This window comes from Leptopilina heterotoma, unplaced genomic scaffold (assembly GCF_015476425.1).
Source record: "Leptopilina heterotoma isolate Lh14 unplaced genomic scaffold, ASM1547642v1 Lhet_114, whole genome shotgun sequence".
NCBI lineage: Eukaryota > Metazoa > Arthropoda > Insecta > Hymenoptera > Figitidae > Leptopilina > Leptopilina heterotoma.
In genome coordinates this window covers 4,101,192-4,128,112 of record NW_025110833.1, presented here as the reverse complement: position 1 = coordinate 4,128,112, position 26,921 = coordinate 4,101,192, and the positions used below count along the sequence as shown (strand labels likewise).

The window sequence follows — 26,921 nt, the reverse complement described above, 5'->3', positions numbered from 1 at the left end:
TAATGCTTCATCATAAAGAAAAAAAAATATTGAATCATGCTGAACCCGCAGCAATTTTTTTTGCTTTATAATTAGCGATAGAAAAATTTGCTAGAAAAGAGTCTTGAAATTTTTGATGTTTTTTTTATTTTTAAAATATATTTTTAAAATACACGTTTTAATCGAGCGAACAATTTTCGATCGATCGAAATATTAATTAGTTAACAAATTATTATTTATTGTTCCTAAAATTTTAAATATATTTTTTTTAATATATAAATATTGAGTAACAGCTAAATTTAGAAAATTCATCACAGCTAATTTTTTTTCATCGTTAACTTTTTTTTGTTTCGTATTTAGAATGAAAATTGTTCGCAATCCACGCGTAAGAAAAGTGAGAAAAATTTTTTTTTTCAAAAATTTAAAGGACGCACAATTTTCGAAAGTCACTTCGAAAACGTTTTTGCTGATATTTTATTATCAGGAGAAAAAAATATATACAGAGTTCAAAAAGTATGGAAATGGTATTTTTTTCTCTTTCTTTTTATTATTATTTTTAAAAAACGAATCATTTCGATAGTATTTTTACATTTTTTTTTTATTTACTATTATTTCTAAAAAACGAAACATTTCGTTAAATTGTGATTGTTAAAATTTTAAAATGATAAAAATTTGAATTAATTGTAATTAAAAAATAATTAATTATTACTTAATAGTTTTAATTAATTTTAATTTTAATTTGAAAAAAGTTTAAATATTTTGAACATTTTGAGAAATTTTAGTTTTCATACTTCTTGGACACTCGGTAAAATAAAGAATCATTAATCAATTCGTGCAAAAATTTAAAGTACAAATAGAAAGTTTGTTGATTAATGATTTTTGTGAGAATCGATTTTAGTGGTTTCTATTTTAATTGAGAAGGCAAATTTATCACAGGCGCACTTTTTTTTTAAAGAAAACAAAATTTGCAATTTTTTCTATTTTCCAAAATAAAATTGCGAAAAATAGAAAATAATACTTTGGAAAATTAGTTGAGTTTTTATAAAAATTTTGAAATAAGAATTTTTATTTATTTCTTTTTCCAAAACAAAATTGCCAATAAAAATGTAAATTATTAATTTGGAAAATTAGTTTTTATTAAAAAATAGATAGTTTATACGATTGTTTATTTTTTTTGTCCAAAACAAAATTGCAAAACATGTAAATTTTTTATTTGGAAAATTAATTTTTATTTACTTTATTTGCCAAAATAAAATTGCAATAATGCAAATTTTTATTGATTTTCTTTTCAAAAGTAAATTACAAACAAATTGTACATTATTAATTTAGATATTACGTTTTTATTACATTTTTTGCAATTATATATTTTTATTTATTTTTTCCATTTCTTTCTTTTTTGAAATTATTTATTTTTTGATTTATTTAATTTTTCATTAATTTCCTTTTTCATTTACATTTTTTTTCATGAATTTATTTTTTTATTTATTCAAAGAAAATAAGGTTTATCGATTTTTTTTAATGATACACCAAAAATTTTTCGTTTACGTATAACAAACTTAATTCCACTTTTGAAAGACAACAAAAAGGTGTAGAATTTCTCTCTTTGTTTTGGCATTTCCCGCAATAAGTGAACTGAATTTGCGACTCTCAATTTTATCTCAAACACTACTGAAGAATCAATTTCCCTGTTCTAATATTTATTCAGCGAAAACGTGTTCAAAGTTTCTCTCGCAGCATTAGAAATAGAGCTTTTGTTTTCCTTTTGTTTTTTTTATCATCTTACTAAGGGTTCGCGCAATCCTCACAACAACCAAAAAATTAATATTACACTCTCTTCTTATTCCCTTCATTCTTTTTTTTTTTTTTTTTGCAATAAACTCTAAACCTAGTGAACGATTTTTTTTTTGCTAGATTTTTCTCCTCCCAATTTAGCAACAGAAAATAATTACTTACTTATTTTACTTCGCTTTCAATTAGCAAATTTGATGAAGAATTGTGGGAAAAAAAGAAGAAAAAAACAAATGAAGAAGAAAAAAAGCGGATGAAATTCTGAGCAGTGTGAGAGGAGATTTCTTCAGGTCCCGAATGTACTCATCAGCGTCGCGTGTGGAATCAGTAGACTGCTACTAGTCGAACAAACCATCATCAATGCCTCTTCATGTGAAGGGACAAATGATCGCTACGCGAAAAAGATCGTTGGCAAAGATGGCACTTGAACGGTTTCTGTCCAGTGTGCTTGCGATAATGCCGCGTTAGCTCGTCTGAGCGAGCAAATTTCCACGTGCATCCTTCCCACGTGCACTGGTACGGCTTTTCGCCTGTAACAAAAAAAAAGGAGAATTCCAAGTGTCACTTTTTATACGCTTCTTCAATGTAAAGAAATTTTATTTTTACCATTATACTATTCAATAAAAAAAATTTTTTCACTTTGTATTTTCTTTTACTGTTTTATTAAAAATTTTATTTATTTTTATTTATTTATTTATTTAGAATATTTATTTAGAAATTTGTTTAAAATTCAATTCACATTCCTGGAATATTTCAATAGGGCATTGGGAACATTTCTTTTAGAATTTATATAACATTCCTGGAATATTTTATTGAAACATTGGGAATATTTCATTTAGAATGCAAATAGCTTTCCTGGAATATTACATTGAAAAATTAAAGGAATATTACATTTTAAATTCAATTCACATTCCTGAAATATTATAATAACATTGGGAATATTTCATTGAAACATTAAAGGAATATTACAATTTAAAATCAATTCACATTCCTGTAATATTTTATTAAAATACTTGGAATATTTAATTCAGAATTCAATTCAAATTCACATTTCTGGAATATTTCAGTAGGACATTGGGAATATTTTATTTAGGATTCAAATAACATTCCTAAAATATTTCATTCAAACATTATAAGAATATTACATTTTAGATTCAATTCACATTTCAGGAATATTTCATTAGGAATTCAATTCAAATTCATACTTCTAAAATATTTCAATGAAATATTAGGAATATTCCACTTAGAATTGAAATTACTCCTGGAATATTTCATTCAAAATTTCAAACATTGGGAATATTCATAATTCAATTCATAATTCTGGAATATTTCATTGAAACATTGGGAATATTCTACTGAAAATTTAATTAATATTCATGGAATATTTCAGTGAAATATTGGATAAGGCAAGAATATAGTATTATAATTTATAATTGAAAAAATTATATTATTCCGATTAAATATTTTATCAGAATAATACAGGAATATTTCAACAGAATATTCGTATAACGCTCCAGTGGAATATACTTTTATCATTATAGAGGAATATTTCAATTGTCAATTATTCTGTAAAGAATACTCTATATTCCATAAGAATATTATTAATAAAAAAAATGATAAGTATCAATGTTAAAAATAATGATAATAATAAAAATATTAGAAAATTCTATTTGAATCTAGTGGGAATATTACACTGAAACATTCCAATGGAACACAAACTTTTAAATTTACACATTCTTTTTAATGACATTCATTCATAATTTAATAATATTTGAAAATATATCAGTGCCAATAATATGTAATTATAATATCCAATTGAATATTCCATTGGAATACTTTAGGAATACTCCAATGGAATATTAACTATGACAACATTTTTATATAAAAATAAATTGATACTTTATTAATTAGGGCCAAAAAATTATTACTTTTAGTGCTGATAATATTAATAATAATAATCTTATTAATAATAATAAAAATAATAATTCCAATGGAATGTTATCTTAATATCTTGATGGAATATTTCTGTAATAGTTCAAAAAAACATTTCAAACGTGGGTCGTTTTGATATTTCTGCAATTTGGATTTAATATTTTTAATGTTCCATTGGAATATGTTGCAGCAATATTCCAAAGAACTATTACTTTTCAATTTACAACTTTTTCAGTTTAAAATTAATTGATCATTTATTTTAATTACGTAAAAACTGATCAGTATATCGTCAATAATAATAATTTTTTTTAAAATTCTAATGGAATATTCCTATATTATTCCTAAAGAAACATTCCAAACGTCGGACAATTTAATATCCCTAAATAGTGGATGGACTATTTACAAAGGTTGCAATAGAATATTCCTTTAGAATATTCTAAATGTCCAGATGGAATATTCATTTAGAATTTTTATTGGAATATTCAATTAGAAAATTCCTAAAGTTTCAATGGAATATTCCTTTAGAATCAGAATATTTAAAATATTGAAATTTCTGACGGAATATTTCTTTAGAATATTTCCAATGTTCCAGTGGAATATTACTTGAGAATATTTCAAATATTCCATTGGAAAATTCATTTATAATATATTCTAAATGTTTGAATGGAATATTCCAAATGTTCCAGTGGGATATTCCAATTAACTATTCCAAATGTTTCTATAGAATATTCCAAATGTTCCAATGGAATGTTTCGTTTGATTCCATTTTTTTATTATTCAACAAGAGTAGAAAAAAAAAATTCTTTTTGAAAACGTCACTGTCAATCTCGGGGAGTGAAAGAAGAGCGATCGCTTTTCAAAAGGAGTCATTGCACCGGCATCTCGTAGTGAAATCCTTGGGACAATATTTTGCATAGAGTTGTGATTCTGGATAGCGAAGAGGAAATCAGTTACGAGCGTGGCAGCTACGCCTCAAAACTCTAAGTGCTTCGTCTTTGTCCAAAGTCGTCGTCAAAGGTTCGCGATGTGGACCGATAGTGATTGTGTCATTCGAGTTGTGATCAAACCGTTTTTCTCTCTCTTTCTCTCTCTCTTGTTCCACAGAAGCAAAAATTTATTTTCTTTCGTCATTCAAATTTTATCTCTTTCTCTCTCTACTTCCCTTTTTCTTTCTCTCCTTCTGGTTTCCTTATTCTCCTTCTCTTTTACACTCGTTCTCTCTCTCTCTCTCTCTCTCTCTCTCTAGTTTTTTAATTCTCCTTCTTTATCTTTCTCACTCTGGTATCTTTATTCTTTGAAAGAGAGAAAGAGAAAAAGGGAGAGAGAGAGAGAAGTTTTCTTTCATCTAAGCAATCTCTCTTGCTCTCGTGAAAAAAATTCCTCGTGGCAGTGTCGTCGCGTCACTGGTGAGGACTTGCATACAATAGGAGAGTGATGGGCAGTTCTCGGACCGGGGAGAAACCCATTGCCAGTCGCGACAGCTGTCAGGAGCGTTGGAGAGAGAGAGAAGAAGAAGAAGCCGCGCGCTGATAAGGAATAAGAGTTGTGCGCGAGAGTAACGCGAGATTCTAACGAAGCTGTAGATGCTGTGGCACAATACCTCGAGATAACCAAGACCGGGCAATAATTGGGTGTGAAGTGACGTCCTTTCCCGCCCTGCTTTTCTCAACCAGTACCGATGATATCGAACTACACTTTATATCCGCAAAAGATCGATCCCCGCTTCTGTCTCCACATAGGCGACAAGTGCTACCATACAGGAAGGAATCGAAAGTTTTTCAAAGAAATAGAAGAAACTCCAAATATACGTCGAATATTCTTTTGGAATATTAGAAATATTCTCTTGAAACATTAGAAATATTCTTTTGAAACATTGGAAATTTTTTTTTGGAACATTGGGAATATTCTTTTGGAAAATTGGAAATTTTCTTTTGGAATATTCGAAATATTCTTTTGGAACATAAGGAATATTTTTTTGGAATATTCGAAATATTCTTTTAGAACATAAGGAATATTTTTTTGGAACACTGGAAATATTCTTTAGGAACATTGGGAATATTCTTTTGGAACATTAAGAATATTCTTTGAGATCACTGGAAATATTCTTTTGGAACATTGGAAAAATTCTTTTGGAACAAAAGGAATATTTTTTTGGAACACTGAAAATATTCTTTAGGAACATTGGGAATATTCTTTTGGAACATTAAGAATATTCTTTGAGATCACTGGAAATATTCTTTTGGAACATTGGAAAAATTCTTTTGGAACAAAAGGAATATTTTTTTGGAACACTGAAAATATTCTTTAGGAACATTGGAAATTTTCTTTTGGAATATTGGGAATATTCTTTTGGAACATTAAGAATATTCTTTGAGATCACTGGAAATATTCTTTTGGAACATTGAAAATATTTTTTTGGAATATTCTTTTGGACCACTGAAAATATTCTTTTGCAACATTAGGAATATTTTTTTAGACCACTGGAAATATTCTTTTGGAACAAAAGGAATATTTTTTTGGAACGCTGAAAATATTCTTTAGGATCATTGGAAATTTTCTTTTGGAATATTGGGAATATTCTTTTGGAACATTAAGAATATTCTTTGAGATCACTGGAAATATGCTTTTGGAACATTGAAAATATTCTTTTGGAATATTCTTTTGGACCACTGGAAATATTCTTTTGCAACATTAGGAATATTTTTTTAGACCACTGGAAATATTCTTTTGGAACAAAAGGAATATTTTTTTGGAACGCTGAAAATATTCTTTAGGAACATTGGAAATTTTCTTTTGGAATATTGGGAATATTCTTTTGGAACATTAAGAATATTCTTTGAGATCACTGGAAATATGCTTTTGGAACATTGAAAATATTCTTTTGGAATATTCTTTTGGACCACTGGAAATATTCTTTTGCAACATTAGGAATATTTTTTTAGACCACTGGAAATATTCTTTTGGAACAAAAGGAATATTTTTTTGGAACGCTGAAAATATTCTTTAGGAACATTGGAAATTTTCTTTTGGAATATTGGGAATATTCTTTTGGAACATTAAGAATATTCTTTGATATCTCTGGAAATATGCTTTTGGAACATTGAAAATATTCTTTTGGAATATTCTTTTGGACCACTGGAAATATTCTTTTGCAACATTAGGAATATTTTTTTAGACCACTGGAAATATTCTTTTGGAACAAAAGGAATATTTTTTTGGAACGCTGAAAATATTCTTTAGGAACATTGGAAATTTTCTTTTGGAATATTGGGAATATTCTTTTGGAACATTAAGAATATTCTTTGAGATCACTGGAAATATGCTTTTGGAACATTGAAAATATTCTTTTGGAATATTCTTTTGGACCACTGGAAATATTCTTTTGCAACATTAGGAATATTTTTTTAGACCACTGGAAATATTCTTTTGGAACAAAAGGAATATTTTTTTGGAACACTGAAAATATTCTTTAGGAACATTGGAAATTTTCTTTTGGAATATTGGGAATATTCTTTTGGAACATTAAGAATATTCTTTGAGATCACTGGAAATATTCTTTTGGAATATTGTGAATATTTTTTTAAATAACTGAAAACATTCTTGTGGAACATTGGGAATATTTTTTTCGAACATAGAAAATATCCCTTTAGAGAAATACAAATACTCCATTCCAACATTGGAAAAATGCCTTTGGAATAAGACGAATATTTCTTTCGAACATTGAATACATTCCTTTAGAATAATAAGAATATTCCTTTCCATCCAAAATAATTCCCACTAGAAAATTCCAATATTAGGACATTTTAATATTTCTTGATGAGAATATTCTTATAATATTCCAGGAATGTGTGTGGAATTTTCTTCAATGTTCCAATGGAAAATTCCTTGAGGGATTTCTGGAGGAGAATTTTCTTAATATTCCAAGAATGTTTATACAATTTTTACTTTAATGTTCCAATAGAAAATTCCACGAGGAATTTCCGGATGGGAATATTCCTAATATTCCCGAAATATTCTTTAACGTTCCAATGAAAAATTTCATCAGAAATTTCTGGATGGGAATATTCCTGATATTCCAGGAATTTTTATGGAATTTTCTCTAATACTCCAAGGGAAAATTCCATCAAAAATGTAATTAAAATATTTTCTGCTTCTTGAGTAATTTTATATGACTTTCGCAAAAAAATTCTTGTACAAAAAGAATAAATTTCGGAATCGTATTTTTCACACCTTTCCGCATTCTCATTATTCGACAATTCTGAGATGTTAAATCAGGATAATGAGAATCTTTATATACGAATCGCAAATGAGAGAGCTTTTCGTCACGGATAAGACGAGAACAAATCAAGGAGAGCCGGCAATCGATATGTAATTTTTTCTTTTTTTTTTTTAGCTTTTTTTACAGGATGAGTGCTATCAAAGGCTCGTGATCGGGAACGACGAACGACATCTGAAGAAGGTCGGGACACTCGGACGTCTTTGAATTTGCGTTCTATCGATCAGTGTTTACGGATGTGAGAGAATCTCGACCAAAGTGGCCGGTGGAATTCTCGTCACTAAGATGTATGCACTTGGCATTATTGCCGCTCTTTTTTTTCTTTTAAATTCCAAAAATAAAGAAAGAAGAATAGACATTTCACTTTTTTTTACAACAATACATTTCTCACTTTTTTTTAGAAGTTGAATTTTATTTGTTTAATTGGGAAAAGGAAATTTTTTGACTAAAATCTCAAAGCGCAAAATTTTTCAAATATTTTAATGAAAATTCCAATTGATAATTCCGTCGAAATTCCATATAATATTTACATGAAATTTCAATAGAATTTTCCAGGAATTTTCATGTGGAATTTTACGAAAAAATTCTGTAAAAATTTTATGAAAATACCGAAAATTTTCCATGGAATTTCTATGGCATTTGCAAACGAAAATTACAAAAGGATAAAGTAATTCGAATCTAATACGAAAATTACGAAGATCAGGGATAAAATTTATCAAAATGGTATTAAAAAAGTCGACGGTCAATAAAATTACAGTATTAAATAATATTTTTTTTTGTAAAATTTTTAAATTTTTAAAAAATTTTATATTTATAAATTTTAATTTTAAATTTACTATTAACCACAATCAATTGCAGAAATTTCATTTATCAGCCTCCAATGAAACAACTCATAGAAACTAATTTACTACCTAATTATCCAGAAACAATTGTTCCATCTATTACTTTACTAAATTATTTAAAGATTACAGTGAACTCTTGATCACGGAAGGTGATAATTATTTATTTTATTTTTTTTTTTGCAACAAACTCATTGTGCACGATTATAATCCACAGGTTAGATGGTCATAGGTGAATTTTGTGTGAGAAATGTTCCAAATGAGTCTCTTTCTTTCTCTCTTTCTAAACTCATGCGGCGAAAGATAACGATTTAAGTAATGAGCTCGACGATGTAACGACGACGTTAATCTAAATGATGTAACGTTAATTTTTCAAAAAGCAAAAAAAATAAGAAAGAAAAAATGAAAAATGCGATCAAAATGCATTAATAACTGGATAATTAATGCCTCCTTCACTTTACTTATATCCCGCCCGATATACACTTCCTATGGACCGCGCTCTATAAAGCCACGCTCGTGAATGGACTAATTACTCACAATTATGCAATATATTCACCGCGCGCAACATTTCTTCCACGTCATTAGTTTCACGTTAATATATACACATATATAGAGAGAATATATAAGTGTGTGTGTGTGAGTGTGTGTGTGGACCTTTTATTATGTAACAATATTTTCCCTATATACGAGAGTTAAGCGAAAACCTTTAGAACTAAAGCGCTCAATCTCAATTTATTAAAATTGCTTAATTTATAGTCAGTCTATTAAAATTGAAAAGCATTTGTGAGAAATTTCTCTTGAAATTTATGTATACAGACAGGTGAACGAGAAACTAACCAAATTCTGGTACTAAATTTTCTTGCACAAGGGAATTGAGTTCAAATTAAAATGGGCCATTTAATTGCGACAATTAACTAATTTATTTTCAATTAACTACCAATGAATTAAATAATTGCCAATTAATTAATTTATTACTAATTAACTGCCAATTAATTAATTACCAATTAACTAATTTATTATTAATTAACTGCCAATTAACTAATTTATTACTAATTAATTGCTAATTAACTAATTTACTACTAATTAATTGCCAATCAATGAATTATTTACTAATTAACTAATTTATTACTGATAAAATAATTAAATAATTTATTAATTACCAATTAACTAATTAACTAGCAACAATTAAGTGCCTTTTTTTTAAATAAAATTAGCAATTTTAAAAATAATAGAATTTCAAAAATTTTCTAATTTAAATTTTTGTTGAAAACACTAAAAAAATACAATTTTGGAGAAATTACAAATAATTGCAGAAATTCAATTACTTGAAAAAAAAAATAAAATTCTTCTTATAAAATTCAACTATGTTCCAAATTTGAAAAAAAATTCTTGTAAATATCCCAATTATCTTTATAAATAACAAAATTCTTCTCCAAAGTGAAATTATTTTTATAAATGTCAAAAAAATTCTTGTCCTAATTTCAATTATTTTCAAAAATAAAATGCATTTTTCTAATTTCAATGATTTTCAATATCTACAATTTCAATAAAATTTCCCAAAAAAATTTTAATAAAATTGTATGCAAACATTTAATTATTTTCATAAATAATAAAAATTTCACAGGAATTCAATTATTTTCATAAATAATAAAAATTTCACAGGAATTCAATTATTTTCATAAATAATAAAAATTTCACAGGAATTCAATTATTTTCATAAATAATAAAAATTTCACAGAAATTCAATTATTGTTTTCATAAAAAATAATTTAAAATTCTAGAAAATAATAATTGAATTAAAATGATGAAAATAATTTTAATGAAGTTACAGTAACAATATTCTTATAATATATAATGATTTTATCTCTCGGTCATCTTTAATTATTAGAAAACATAAAGAAATCGATCACTCCGAGTCTTCGACTCGGAGCAATCGATATCTTTATGTTTTATAAAAAATACTTTTATAAGTTGTTAAATTTAAAAAAAGTTTTAATTTGAAATTTTTGAATGTCTTAATTCCTGTGGAAAATCATGTTCCAAAAATAAGATTAAAAATAGGAATTGTGCAAATATTTATTCTTCTTTTACTAAAACAAAATAATAATTTTGTTTAAAAAATTGTGATTCATAAACAAAAATAATGCAAAATAAATAAATTTTCTATTTCTTAATCACAGTTGTTTCACAATTTTCTAATTTTGCTTAGAAGTAGAGAATAAAAATCTGCATAATTTTAATTTGACAAAATTAAATGTTTATCTCAATTTTTTTAAAAATGGATTTATCAGCTTTTGAAAATTTGCTCCTCAATTCATAATAAAGAAAAATTATAAACTTTTTTTTTTTACTTTATTTTCAATTTTTAATTTATTTTGTTTACTACTGTTTTATACTGTCCATTGTTGTTTATTATTATAAATTATTTATTATAATTGTTATTATAAACAATAAACTATAATTTATTGAAATTCTAATTATAAACAATAAACATAATTTATCAGAATAGTTTTAACTTTTAACAAAAAACAATTAACTAATTTGTCCCTAATTAATTGCCAATTAACTGATTACTACTAAACTGACAATTAATTAATTACTAGTTAACTGCTAATTAACTAATTAATTCCCTATTAACTAGGTTATTGAACCAATGAACTAGTTTATTATTAATTAACTAGTTTAATATTAATTAATCGCCAAATAATTAATTTATTGCTATTTCTTTACTTTTTCAGTGAATAATTGAATTTTACAAATCCGAATGTATAATTTCTTGTTGAGAAGAGATAAATGAGATACTAATGAGAAAATTAAATTTCGATAAGTATATTCATATTCCAACATTGCGAAGTCAGTTCCATCGAGTGTTTCTTTGCAAGTTCATTTGACCGTTTATGATCTTTTCTTTAGTGCCACTTTTGTATGTAATTGGTTTGAATTAACGTCTTAAGTAGAAGTTGATTGTAGGTTTTGAAAATGCACGGTTAAGATAACTCTGTTTCTGGAACTCATTCAGAATTCGTCAAGGTTCCGTGTTCAATGTCCGTTTACCTTTATTCAACGAAAAATGAAAATTCTCCCCAATTTTTTTTTTTCAATCAAATTTCAAATTCACCTATAATATTTGTTAACAATTAACGGAATATTTGAGCTTCAAATGAAAAAATAGCATTTATAGAGCTTAAGATATTTTTGTATCAAAAATTTTTTATACTTGTTACATTATATAGTATTTACTATTTATTACCAACTATTTATAATTTAGTACCTATTATTTATTATCTACTATTTATTATTATTTACTATTCAATATTTAATGTTTATTAATTGTTCACTATTAACTATTTTCTTGTTTAGTATTTTTTATTTGTTTATTTATATTTTATAATAATAAATAAAGTTCTTTTGCGATAACAATAAATAAATAATAATAATAATAGTAATTAATAAACATATTAAAATTGCGTTAATAATTAAGAAAATAATAATAATAAATTAATCAAAAGGGTTTGTTCATAAACCACGTAAAAAGTGGAGGAGTAAAGGGGGGGGGAATAAAAAAAAGATTACGTTGTTTATGAACAACCTAAAAAAATAGCAAAAATACAATAATAAATGAAAATAATTATATATTCAAAATTCAATTCAAAATAATGAAAATTATAAGAATAATAGTTCAATTATTCATTATTGTTCATTTGCTACTCATTCTAATGATTTCAAGTGTATTTATTTCTGTTTCGTGGCTTTATCCGATGGATATATGTTAATTTTGAGAATTTAAGGGAGGAGCCACATTCCTGTACAAGTGTAATTACTGGAATCATCTGATATACAGGGTTTCCTTCACATTAGTTGCCTAGTTTATGCTTCGGTTAATTCGCCTTAATTAATACGAAAGATCTCGTCAAACCTCCTCCTGTCCATCAAGAATCACGCTAGCTGTGTTCATCCAGTTAAGCCTACAATCTAGCTTGCATTACGAACAGTGGTTCTCGTATCTTGAAAATCTTGACTTCGTAACCTTTTCGATAAATTCTCCAGCAGTCTGATATTTTTTTTTCTTTTTCTTTACCTCCTTTTTAAAACGAAAAACACCCACAGTAATGTATCTCATTTTAACCTTTTCTCAACGCAGAAGTAAAAAAGAAAAATTCCTCACTAACAAATAATAATTGAAATCCACTTATTGTTTGAATTATAGTTCGTAGCTTTTCTTTTTGTAGTAATTAATTTTTAAAATGGAATTTTATGAAAATAAATTTTTAATAAATTTCATAACTTTAGTTTAATAAATATTAAATAAAACTTAAAAAGTTAATGATTCTTGTTCTTTTAAAAACAAGAGCAATTTTAAGGGAGTTGGAAATTAAATTCGATAATAGAGACAATTATCTGATTGATAAAAATAATAATATAAAAATGTATATTAAATTTTTATTTCCGATCAATTGCATATTGATCTCCTCCCGATAGTTTGCGTACTCGTATATTATGGATAATGGATTTGAAATGGATATTCAATTCAGTGGGCGCCGAGCGCGGCATGAACCAATTCTCTCGAGACTTCCGGCATTTTGAGAGTCATAATCGAAAATAAATTGATGTGCAAAAATAAAAAAAAAAGAAGGCAAATTTTATCCCCAACAATTGTCCTTGTTTTCTCCGATTAATAAAATCACGATTTATTTCATAAAATTCCAATCAAATTGATTATAAATATTAATAAAAAAAGTAATAAAAATCTACTCAAGTTAGTAAATTATTACGAGTAATAAAAAAAAAATATTTTCTCCAATAGAAATTTTTCCCAATCGACTAGATATTGTATAATAAATCAAATGGGATATTTATTTTTTTTTCTACTATTTTTCTCCCGTATGTCAATTTAAACGAGTAATTGACAATCATAATAATCATCACGTAATACCGTTAAGAAGACAGGAGTTAGAGAAATCGAAATCCATACCAACCCGCGATCATCGATCGAATCGAATCGATGAAATCTTATCGATCATCTGTTCCCCCCTTCGGTGGATGAAGTATTCACTCCGTTGCAAATCGAAAGCGCACGTGAAGAGGTTTTCTCTTCCGATCAGCGATACATCGATCTTGCCCCATAGATGCCGAGGCAAAAACGAATGATTCGTAACCGTCAAATCCAGTGACACACGAACAAAATTATTTGACAATTGCAAATAAAAAATTACGATCGTAAAAAAATTTCGATTTCTTTTACTCGGTCCTTCAATATTATTAATGTTTTTTAATATCTTTTATTATTAATATACAGTATTAAACAGTAAATACAACAAAATAAATAAAAAATTAGAAATAAAGTAAAAGAAACAAAAGTTTATAATTCTTTTTCTTTAATAATTATTGTTTATTATCAATTATTGTTGTTTACTTTTGTTTCTTCCTATTCATAGTTTTTTAAAAATAGTTAATTATTTAACAATAATAAACAATTGAAATCTAAATTATTTTTTATTGTTCTTAATTACAATTACATTAAATCATTGTTTATAATCAAAAATATAAGAAAAAATGGATTTTTGCTAAAAATTAAAATTATAATAACAGGGTTGCCACCGCTCACGGAAGTCAGGGAAAAGTCAGGGATTTTTAGTACAACTGGAAAATATTTAATTTTTAAAATTCGTGAGCAAATTTTGAATTTTGATGTTTTTTTGCCTCATAAATTATGAGGCGAATGAAAATTAAAATTACTATACGAATTCTAACACAGAACCTTTAATTTTTTCTATTTCTGACAATAATTTCTTTTTAAATACTTAATTTTTCAAGAACTATTATAAAATTATGACTTAAATTATTTAATGAATAATTTTTACAATTTTCATAAATACTAGATTTATAGAGAATTTTGATTAAAAATACTAAAAAAAATTGAATTTTGGAAAAGTTACAGATCAAAGTTTCAATTACGTTTATAAATAATAAAATTCTTTTTCGCAATTCAATTATTTTTAAAAATTTTAATAAAATTCTTGGCAAAATTTCACAGGAATTCAATTATTTACAAAAATTTTAATAAATTTCATCGAAATAATTCAATTATTTTCATAAGTAATAAAATTTTCACAGGAATTTAATTATTTAAAATACAAAATTTCATGAAAATTTTTCGAAAAATAGCAATTATTTAAAAAAATTTTTATAAAATTCGTCGCAAGAATTCAATGATTTAAAAAAAATTTAACAAAGTTCTTTTCAAGAATTCAATTATTTTTATAAAATTTAATAAAATTTGTTGCAAGAATTCAATTATTTTTATAAACTTGAATAAAATTTGTTGCAAGAATTAAATTATTTTTAGAAATAATAAAATTCTTAACCGAAATTCAATTATTTTTATTAATTTGAATTATTAACTTGAATAAAATTCGTTGAAAGAATTTAATTATTTTCAAAGTAATAAAATTCTTCGCAGAAATTCAATTGCGTTCAAAAATTAAAAAAAAATTATTATCAAAATTTCAAATATCTTTATAAATAATAAAATTATTTTCGAAAAATTTTAATAAAATTCTTGGGAAAATTTTAATTATTTTTATAATTAATAAAACTTAAAGCAGGACTTTAATTATTTTTGATCCAATTTTAATCAAATTCCTCGAAAAATGTAATTCGATACCTCCATGTATTACAATCCTATCTTATGGTGAAGGTTAATACAGTCCTATCTTGCGGTAACGTTCTATACAGTTCTATCTTGAAGTAACGCTTTATACCATTCTATCTCAAATTTGCCAATTTTGCGTAAGAGCCAAATTAAAAGTAAATTCCATATTAAAAATATTAATGACAGTTTGATATTCATAAGATAATTTTTATGTAATTCTTTAAAGATTTTTCTATCATAATATACATAAATAAAACACAATTTTATAAAATCAAGCCAAGAAAATGCATTCTTAATACTTCTACAAAGGTTAATTAACCTAATTTTATGACAGGTTAATATTTCACGGGATAGTGGAATGATAAAAATAATGTTGTTAGTTTTCTTGTTTAATTTTAATTATCAATTATTATTAGTTAAAATAAACGTATCATTTTTATGAGTTTTAAGTATAGATACAAATATTTAAATAAATAAGTAAACGAGGTTTTGATTGTAGAAAATTTTTACACAAGTGAGAATACAAATAGAATAATAATAAAATAATTTAAAAATCTACATTATTTTACTGTAATAAACGTTGAAAACGTCACTCCAATATAGAATTTATAAGTATGTTTCAAGGATTATATTATACTAGTATTTTATTATATATTTCACAAACGATAACAAGATTATAAATTACAATATAATTATAATAATAAAAGTATCTGTAATATTAGTCAAAATAGTCAATCCGAGTCTGAATTCGAATGATCTCAATTTCTACGTCAGAACAAGTCTCTCCTGGTGTAAGAAAAGTTAAAATAAAGCAAAATTAACAGATAAAATAATCACTTTACAAATTTATATATTTTTATTATTATTCAGTAAAGAATTTTTTTCCTGATGGCATACTTAAATCCAAAGGGATATCCATTTTCTACCTTTTGTTCTTTTTTGCTTTTCTAACACGATTATACGAATCACATGTGTATATTTTTTTTGACAGATACAAAAACAAAAGAAAGATAGAACACTTTTACTTGGAAGATAAAACTTGTTATTATTTCTAATTACTGTTTTTTATAAATATCCTAATTAATATAACTATTTTAGGTGTTACCATCTAATACAGAATATTTTCTTCTATAATTTTAGCAAAAAACTGAAAAATTGAAAATTTTGAGATAGAATGGTATAAACCGTCACTTCAAGATAGAACTGTATAAAACGTTACCGCAAGATAGGACTGTATTAACCTTCACCGTAAGATAGGATTGTAATACATGGAGGTATCGAATTATTCTTAAAGATTTTATTAAAATTTGTCAAAAGAATTCAATTATTTAAAAATTTGTTGATAAAATTCATTATGAGAATTAAATTTTGACAAACATTCAATTATTCAATAAATTATTTAATTTTTAATTTAAATAATTGAATTCTTCTAGAATTTTCTAAGAAAAATTGATTTATAAATAAATTACCAAATAATAATGCAACGAATATTATTACACTTTTTTTAAATAATTGATTTTTTGTGAGAAATTTTACGACTTGTAAAAATAATTGAATTCTTGCGAAGGATTTTTGTAAATAATTAATTTTTTTTCGAAAAGTTTTATGGTAATTTAAATTATTACAAAACATGAAGAAGGCGATCACTCCGAGTCGAAGACTCGGATTGATCGCCTTCTTCATGTTTTGTAATAATATTCTTATAAGTTGTTGAATTTCAAAAAGGTTTGAATTTGAATATTTTGAAGAATTTTAATTCCAACGGAAAAATAATAATGATTAAATATTTATTTAAAAAAGAAGTTATTGATGTTTTTGAATAATTTTACATTTAAAGAAATTTGTAAATAAATGTAATAGAACATTTTTTGAGTAGGGGAATGTAGTCAAGGTTGGCCTACTGTCTAGGTAGGCCACTCGCGTTTTTTTGTCAAGTTCACTAGCGCCACCTACGCGCATTTTTGTCGAAGCTTGTCTTAGTGAAACCTAACTTTTTGTTCAATTACATTTTCGGAAAATCGAAAATTGTGTTTTCTGTGACGTCGGTACAAAAAAAGCTCAAAAAAAGTTTTGTGCATAATGTGAAAAACCATTAATAAAAGATAAAAAACAAATTGAATCGTCAAGGCAAGTATGCAGAAAATTTGTGGGACTCATGGTTGAAAGGAAAACAAAGTAAAAAATCGAATCCCGAAACGTATTTCTTTTTGTTTACAACAATTCGGTAATGTTACTTACTGTCAAGGTCGGCCACTATGTGTTTAAAATGCGCAAAGTTGAGGACGAGCTACTTCATTTGCAAAAACTGCAATTCTGTATAACTCATAATATAATTGATCATCTTATTAATATTTTTTTTTAATTTTATTAATATTTTAGTGCAAAACTTTTTTTTATTTATATTTATTTTTTTATATTGTTTATTGTTATTATTTTGTTATTTCATTAAGTTACAAACTGTAAACAATAAAGAATCAATTTTCCGTAACTCCAAACATGTTATTTTATTTTTTAACGATTAATGCCCTTTGAATTTTAAACATGGCCGACCTTGACTGTAATGGCCAACCTGGACTACAAATTTTTTTTTTTTTAAATCTTTATAACTTTTTCATTTTTAAACCTGTCAATTTACTTTGTACAGAAAAAATGTTCCTATTAAACAGGACTTTCCAACCATATACTTCAATTGTCCAAATTCATTTTTAAAAAAAAGTTATAAACAAAAGTCAAAAAGGTGGCCGACCTAGACTATGTTCCCCTATCTTATTATTTTTAGAGTGATTCAGAATATTCTTTAGGGTCAGGGAAAAAGTGAAAATTTTGTCTAGAAATGAGGGAAAAGTCAGGGAAAAATAAAATTAAATATTTGTGGCAACCCTGAATAAACAATTGTTTATTGTTTGTAATTGCAATTATAATAAATAATTTAAATATAGAACAATAAAGTTAATAAAAATTAATGTTTTGTTTTTGCTTATTATTATCTATTATTGTTATTATTATTTATTTTTATTATTAATTTTATTATTAATTTTATTATTATTTTGTTACTATTATTTTTTTATTACTATATTTTTATTATTTATTTTTATTTTGATTATTATAATGTTTCCCTACTGATTGTTAAGTGGGTGAAAAAATATTTTTTTTTCCTAGAGAATTTTTCGTCTTTGAAAACCTTTTTATAAAACCGGAAGTGAATAGAAAATCCTCGATATCCCATAAAGAAAGAGAGAGAATGGAGAGTTTGATTTAATCAGATAATTCAGTAATTAACAAGGAAAACGTTATAAAGATAATAGTGAATTGAATTGAGCACCTCGACTCAATGGCTGACTCTCTGGACCAGACAAAAGATCCTGGTTCTCACGACCACGCCCTCCCCACTACTTTTGTGCCTCTTTTAGATGACGTTACTGTGGAGGCACGAAGGCACTCATCTACACCGGAAACTCCAAGTCGAACCACAGCACCACAGCTTTCGACTCGAAAGAACGATATAACACGTAAGATTAAAGACACGTACGTGTTATTGTTTCAGAACGGATAAATTTTATCTCTCTTCAAAACATAAAACAATAAAATATTTCAAAATCCACAATAAATCATAATGAAAAATTTTATGTACAAAAGCGATTTTAATCAGTGCGGAAAGACGATAATTTTTCTTCAATTGCTATTAAGTAATTGTCTAACTGTTATTGAGTTATAAATTACAATTTTTAATGTTTTTCTGAATTTATCTCTAATTAGGAGGCGGATGTGTTAATTATAATAATTAATGATAACTCAATTTTATTTATTTTCTTGTTGCTATAAAAGAAATAGTCTCCACGGTTTGGAGACTAATTTAACTACTTTTAATCATAAGTGTTACGAATAATTGGTACCAGTAATTATTAATACCATTAATTAATGGTACCAGCAACTTTTGTTACCAATAATTACTGGTATCAATAATATTGATGCCAATAATTATTTATAAGAATAATTTGTGGTATCATTAATTATTATTTGTTAGCAAAAATATTGGTACCAATATAAATATAAATAATTCATATAAATAATTATTGGTACCAATAATTGCTGGTACCAACAATTTTTCATGAAAATAATTATTGGTACCAATATGTGCTGGTACCAACAATTGCTGGTACCAACAATTTTTCATAAAAATAATTATTGGTACCAACAATTGCTAGTACCAACAATTTTTCATGAAAATAATTATTGGTACCAATAATTGCTGGTACCAACAATTGCTGGTACCAACAATTTTTCATAAAAATAATTATTGGTACCAACAATTGTTCATGAAAATAATTATTGGTACTAATAATTGCTGGTACCAATAATTATTACCAACAATTATCACTGATACCAGTAATCACCAATATCAAACAGTGGTACCAGCAATAATAATTTTATACCAAGAAAAAATTACTTTCCCCTGATACTTTGTATATATGCAAACATCAAATCATCTTTTTTATCTTCGCCCAACCTGCCAATTAATTTCGAATGCCTGCACAATTTTGAAATGCAAAATTGTAAAAAAGTCAGCGAGATTGGCTTAATTATTTTCGACTAATCGACTAGGCGTTAGAAGGCAATTAAGTGTATTGCGATGACTCAACGTGGGAAAGTCTCAGTAATTAGTCAATTACTGAAACCTGTGAAAGGCTCGCGGTGTAAACTCATGGCAGAAGAAAATAAAAATAAAAAAAAAAAATATAGTAGAAAAAAAATGAAGTGATTTCTTTTTACCATTTATGTTGATCGAGTTAGTTGAAAGATCCGCACAGATATCCGCATTTTAAAATGGGAAAACCAACTCCTAATGGATAATGAATAATATAGCGTGCCATTGTCCTTTAGAGAGCAATTACTCTAGTTTGTGCGCCATAGCTTTTTTTCCCTCTTTTATTTCGTTAACCAACAAAACAAAAGCGCCGCACACTTGACAATGAGTTTGTTTTATATAATACGAGATATTTAATTTAATTAAGTGCTTCGAAATTAAATTTGCGGTTTGTTATCAAAATTCTTGAGCAATAAAAGAAAACAATTTTTTTTGCTCATAAAAAGAAAAAAAAGAATTTGAAACTTAATTAAATGGTTAATTGCCCTAAGTATTTAAAAAAAAACCATATTTGGTGCTTGCAATCAAAGTAGTTTGATTGTTTTGTCTTTTTTTAATTGAATATTAATTGCAATTATTTAATTAACAATGATGAATTGATTCAGATCATTAAGAAATTAATTAATTCGTTTAATTACCAAATCAATTAATTAACAAATTTACTAGTTTCCGTTTAATTTATTAATAAAATTATTAATTAAATAATTGAATAAAATAAAATAATTAAACAAATTAATTAATTAAAATAATTAATTAACAGATTAATGAATTTGTATATTTAATAAATGAATTAATTAGTGTAAATAATTTCCGTATAATTAATAAACAAATGAATTAATTTCCATAGAACTATCAAAAGTTTAGAAAAAACAATTTTGGAATAATTAACAAATTAATTAATTGTCAGAATTAATTAAATAATTTCGGCATAATTTTGCAAAATTTTAACTCATACAATTAAAATCTAATTGAACAATTATACATTTTAAATGCATATATATATATATATAAAGCGTTTATGCCAATTATAAATTCAATGGCAGTGATTCCTATCAGAGAATAATAATGATAATTAACGAGATTGACAGTAATTAACAGACCACTTTTTGTTATTAGATTCTAATGGAGAAAAAGATAGTTGTTTTTATTAGTACACACACTCACACACACTGTTCATTAAATCGTGTTTTTTTCTCTCCCTCTCATTTGCCCCCCTTTCACCCCCTTCTTTCAATCCTAATCAAATATGGAAGTTTTCATGTTTATTCAATAGCCTATTGAACGTTGGAACGCCAATTTTGTCAGCCAATCACCTCCATTCATTTGATTAAGGGTGTCTCTAATTGATCATTGGCATTTACTATAAAAAGACTTATTTCGTTTAATACAAGAATGGTAATTGGATAAAATGTACTTTTATTACTTACCGGTATGAGTTCTTTTGTGAGCCTTGAGATGTGAACTTTTTGTGTAAACCTTGTCGCATCCTGCTACATCACATCGATGAACTTTACGTCGTTTTAACGCATCTCCACATTCACTGTCAACGCCCAAACTTGCTCCATTGCCACCAACACCGCCATTACCCCTTCCACCGAGGCCTTGATTGCAGACTATCCCAGCTGGTCGCTTATGAAAAACACTGAAACATAGAAAATCATTTTTTTTACTAATTGCTTCGCATTTATTTTTTTTCACATTAGGTTTATTTTATAATTTTCTACTCATTCAATATTTTACATTAATTTTTTATTACGTAATTAAAGATCAGTGGTACCAGATTTTTATGGTGGTACCAAAGATTATTAGCGCCATAGAATAATGGTACCAATGATTAGAGGTACTAATGATTAATGGTACCAATGATTAATGGTACCAATGATTAATGGTACCAATGATTAGTGGTACCAATGATTATTGGTACCAATTATCAATGGTACCAATTATTAGTGGTACCAAAAATTTGTTCTACCAATGTTTAGTGCTACCAATGATTAATGCTACCAGTGATAGTCACTGTTACTAATGATTAATGCTACCAGTGATAGTCACTGGTACCATTGATCAATGGTACCAATGATTAGTGGTACCAAAAATTTGTTCTACCAATGTTTAGTGCTACCAATTATTAATGCTACCAAAGATTAATTGTATCATCAATTAGTATCATTATTAATTAGTGCTACCAACGTTTTGCTAAACGTTGATACTATACGTTGATAATCACTATTAGTGATTAATTGCACCAATGATTAATGCTACCAGTGATAGTCACTGGTACCAATGATTAATGGTACTAATTATTAATGCTCCAGCAATTGTCGCTGGTACAATTCAAAGTAGTACCATTAATTAGTAGTGGTACCAAGGTTAATAATATCAGCAATTAATTATAGCAAGAATTAACAGCACCAGCGACTAGTTGCATCAATGATTAATCGTATCAATTATTATTGTTGAAAAAAAATAGTGACACTAATGATTAATGGTACCAATAATTAGTGGTACGAAAACTTAATGATACCAACAATTAATGGTACCAATGGTCAAAGATAGGAACGATTGATGGTCACATCGATTAATGGAACCAATAATTTGTTACCTATAATTAATGTTACCAAAGATAATTGTACCATTAGTTAATGATTAATAGCATTAACGATTAATGCTACTACCATTTAGTAGCATTAATGTTCAGTAGCAATAACGATTAATAATACTAATCAGCGGTACCAATCATGACTGGTTATAATAGTACAACTATTAGTTGTAACCAATAATTTATCTAAAGAACAAACAATGATACCAATGATTAAATCTACATTTGGGTGGTATTTAAACTTCTTGGAATTTGGATTGGAAGTTTTTGGCACGATCCTATCAGAATAGCATTTTCGTAACAAATTCACAATGAATCTTTTAATCTGAATTGAAACTATTCAATCTGTATGCACATGTTTGTATTAATGGTGAAGAAACGAGCAGGAAATCTATTATCAGACTCAATTCTTTACTTCATAGAGTTTGATGAAAATCTGTAAGTCGAAATCGATTTGCTATCGATCTGTAAACAACATCGATCTTGAGATGAATGCCTTTGAGTACCGCGAGAGTCTCTTAGAGAAGTGACTCTTTTATTATTCGTCTTGAAGTTGTTTGATGTTTTTTTTCCATTTCAATTTCTTTCTTTTTGTTGTTCTTTTTTTTTCGTTTTCTTTTTAAATCGATCATCGCCATACGAAGAAGATCCGATCGGACAGATGGAGGATTCAGAAGTCAAGATGCTTACAGCAAGAAAGGAGCAACAATAACGGGAGCGGCCATGGTGCAATGTGCAAAAGCGCCACATACCACTTGGGCAATATATCCTTCAATGACTACAGTCATTGCAATCACACCGCACCTTTGGATCTCTCTCTCTCTCTCTCTCTCTCTCTCTCTTGTCTCTTTTTCTCTCTCTGTCCCTCTTTTTGGTTCTGTCTCTTTTTCTCGTTCTATTCCTCTTTCTGTTTCTCTCTCCTCTTCCTTCAAACGTCAAACCCTGTACCTACTAGTCAGTGTCATCCTATGACCGTTGACTACTATTGTTTTTGCTCCAACTTGGAAGGGACTACGAGACATTAATGGTGGTAGGATCGGCTCTTGAGGTCGTAGAAAATCAATAACGTCCCAGGTTTTAACGAGTCTCATTAATTCCAAGAGCAATGCCAGATTAGGGCTGATTTCTTAGCGACCCAAGAAGTCGTCACTAGATAAACTCGTCTTAGCCTTGAAATTAATCAATCTTCTGTCGAATACGAGAGTACATGAAACAAATGGAAGTCGTCGAATCCAATTGAGATTTTACAGCCAATCATTTGAGAGAGAAATGGGTGGGGAGGGGAAAAGGGAAAAAGAAAGAATCACTACACACTATCACCACCATTATAACCACTGGTTTCAAATTAAGGAAGGTTGCACTATAAAACTGTCGATTGGCAATTCCAACTCAAGATTCTATCCATTTCACAAATGATCAGGGGAAAATTAATCTTGAAAATAAACGATTTAGTCATCAATCTTACAATTATCCTTGACAACATTGTGTAGTTGAGTTTGCCTAATTTGGTTCTAGCTGTTTTTCTAAATCATTTTTCATTCCGTACAATCAGAGAAAGCATTCATCAGTGCGATTATTCCTGGGGAATTTTATTCTCCGTTAGTTTTTTGGATACTTTTTGCCGTTTTGCAGAATTACTAAATCAATTTACATTTTATTTTCTGTTCTTTTTTTGTACATTTTTTTTAGGAGGGGGAATCTGTCACAACTAATACATAGGATTAAAATCATACGGATTCTTTTTTACAATGGTACCACAATTGGTACCATTGGTTCCTTGGAGGCCAAATCATTGGTACCATTGGTCCCTTGGACGAGAAATATTGATTAATAGTACCAAAGATTAATTATACCGATGATTCGTAGCACTACTGATTTATGGTGCCAACAATTAATGGAACTAAAAATTAATGGCACCAATTAAAAATGCTAACAATAAATGAAGATACGAACAAAACATGGTACCAAAGAAAAATGGTTCCAAAAAATAATGGTACGAAAGATTAATGATTCGAATAAATAATGGTATCAACGAATAATGGTTCGAATAAATAATGGTACCAACAAATAATGGTTCGAATAAATAATAGTACCAATGAATAATAGTTTCAATAAATAATGGTACCAATGAATAATAGTTTCAATAAATAATGGTACCAACGAATAATAGTTCAAATAAATATTGGTGCCAACGAATAATAGTTTTAATAGATAATGATAAAAAATAATGGTATCAATAATTGTAATAATAACGGTACTATTCATGGTACCAGTAATGATAATAATAATGGTAATAGTAATAGTACTAATAATGGTAATAGTATTGGTAGCAATAATGGTAGCATTAAGTAGGTAATTAAATTTTACTTTTGGTGGCTCAGTGATTTTTAATTTTTGACTTTAGACAGCATGAAAAATAGGGCGTACGAATTACAAAAGAATATTTCCCTTCCTTACCCACATTCATACTTTTTTTTTACATAATATACATACAGTTTAACTGATCGAAAGTTTTTTCCAACAAATCTTTTCGTGTACAAACTTTACACAATGTGAAAGTACTTATTTTCAATAAAAACTTTCGTAAAATCTTAAATCAATTATTGCATGTCGAATTTGGGTGAATCTTCTTTATAAAGTATTATTATTTCTTTGTTTTTTTTGACACGTACTTCATGCATAATGTGTGGTTGCTCTTCTTTTCAATTAACGAACCACCAAACCCATTTTCACCAGAATAACGGACGTTCTCACTTTGTTAAACTGCTTATTATCCACTAAGTTACGATGAGAACGTGACGAATTTCACTTTTTGAAAAGAGGTGGCGAACGTTCAATGCATTATTGGGAAATCTTATAATGAATATATAAGTGAATGTAAAAAGAAAATTACGTGGTTACGTAAAAAAAAAAATTGCATGCACAGTGAAAATATCATCTCATGCATAGAGAATGTGAAAATTTTTTACTTTTCTTTCAATTTTTTGTTAATATTAAAAATGAAATAATAATAGCAATACTAATAATAATAATACTACTAATAATAATAATTATATAATAAAAAATAATACTAATAACAAACAAATAAGTAATAAAAAAAGAATATAAGTCTAAGATCTTTATTATTTAAATTATATGGCTTTAAAATTTTCTTTTATCAATAATATTAATAAGAATAAAAATATTAATAGTAATAATAATAAAAATAATTAAAATTTTTTAATCAATAAATAAAAAACAATAAATAAAAAAAGGGGGAATAAAACTAAAAAGGAAAACCACATGAGATGGAAGTTATTCCGCCTGATGGCGAATGAAGACATATAGATCATTCCAATATAAGTTTGAAGAGACAAGTTTTTCGCATGAGGATGCTCAGTGGTGATTAAGATCAGTGGCTTATACACATTGCGCAATGATTGCGATTTAGATGTGACAGAGATAGAGAGGGGTCGCAGTTTAACGATCCTTCAATAAAACAATGAATCGAGAATGCATCTCGAGATTAATCAGAATCTCACAATCAGCATCTTAATATCCACTTGAAAAAATTTATATTCATCAATCGAAAATAATACATTTTTTTCCACTAAATTTAGCGTCTTTAATTTTGAAAATATCTATTCTTAAATTTTCTATATCGATTACATTCAATAATAGTAAGTAATATAAAAAATGTAATTAATTTAGCAAAAAAACTGATTTTTGGTACCAACAATTAATGCCACCAATGGCTTTTGGTACCAAAGATTAATGGTATTTTTGGTATCAGCTATTAAGACCACCATAAATTTTTGGTACCAATGATTACTGGCACAACTGACTTGCTGAACTATTGATGGTAGTGATAATAAATGGTACCAATGATTAATGGTACCACCAATTTCTGTTACCAGCATTTAATGGTACCACTAATCTTTGGTACCAGTAATTAATTCAACCACCTACTTGTAGATTCAGTAATGAATAGTAGTAATGATAATCAGTACCAATCATTAATGGTACCAATTATTAATGGTACCAATGATTAATGGTACCAATCATTAATGGCACAAATTATTAGTGGTACAAATGATAATTGGTATAAATAATTTCAGTAATGAATAGTAGTAATGATAATCAGTACCAATCATTAATGGTACTAATCATTAATGGTATTAATTGTTAGTGGTACCAATGATAATTGGTATAAATAATTAATGGCACTGATG

General features: G+C 26.9%; 1 protein-coding gene across 4 annotated transcripts in view; it reads right to left on the bottom strand.

Moving 5' to 3' along the window:
* Window positions 1–1,448: 1,448 nt before the first annotated feature.
* The window catches only part of LOC122506950 (Krueppel-like factor 3), a 461,038-nt gene continuing 435,565 nt past the window's right edge, over window positions 1,449–26,921 (bottom strand). For all 4 annotated transcript variants that reach the window (XM_043619413.1, XM_043619406.1, XM_043619419.1 and 1 more), the window contains 2 exons: window positions 21,539–21,753; window positions 1,449–2,297 (listed from right to left, as the gene is read on the bottom strand). In XM_043619413.1, the coding sequence (XP_043475348.1) occupies window positions 2,125–2,297; window positions 21,539–21,753 (388 nt within the window). In that variant the 3' untranslated portion in view covers window positions 1,449–2,124. The remainder of the gene's footprint in view (window positions 2,298–21,538; window positions 21,754–26,921) is intronic.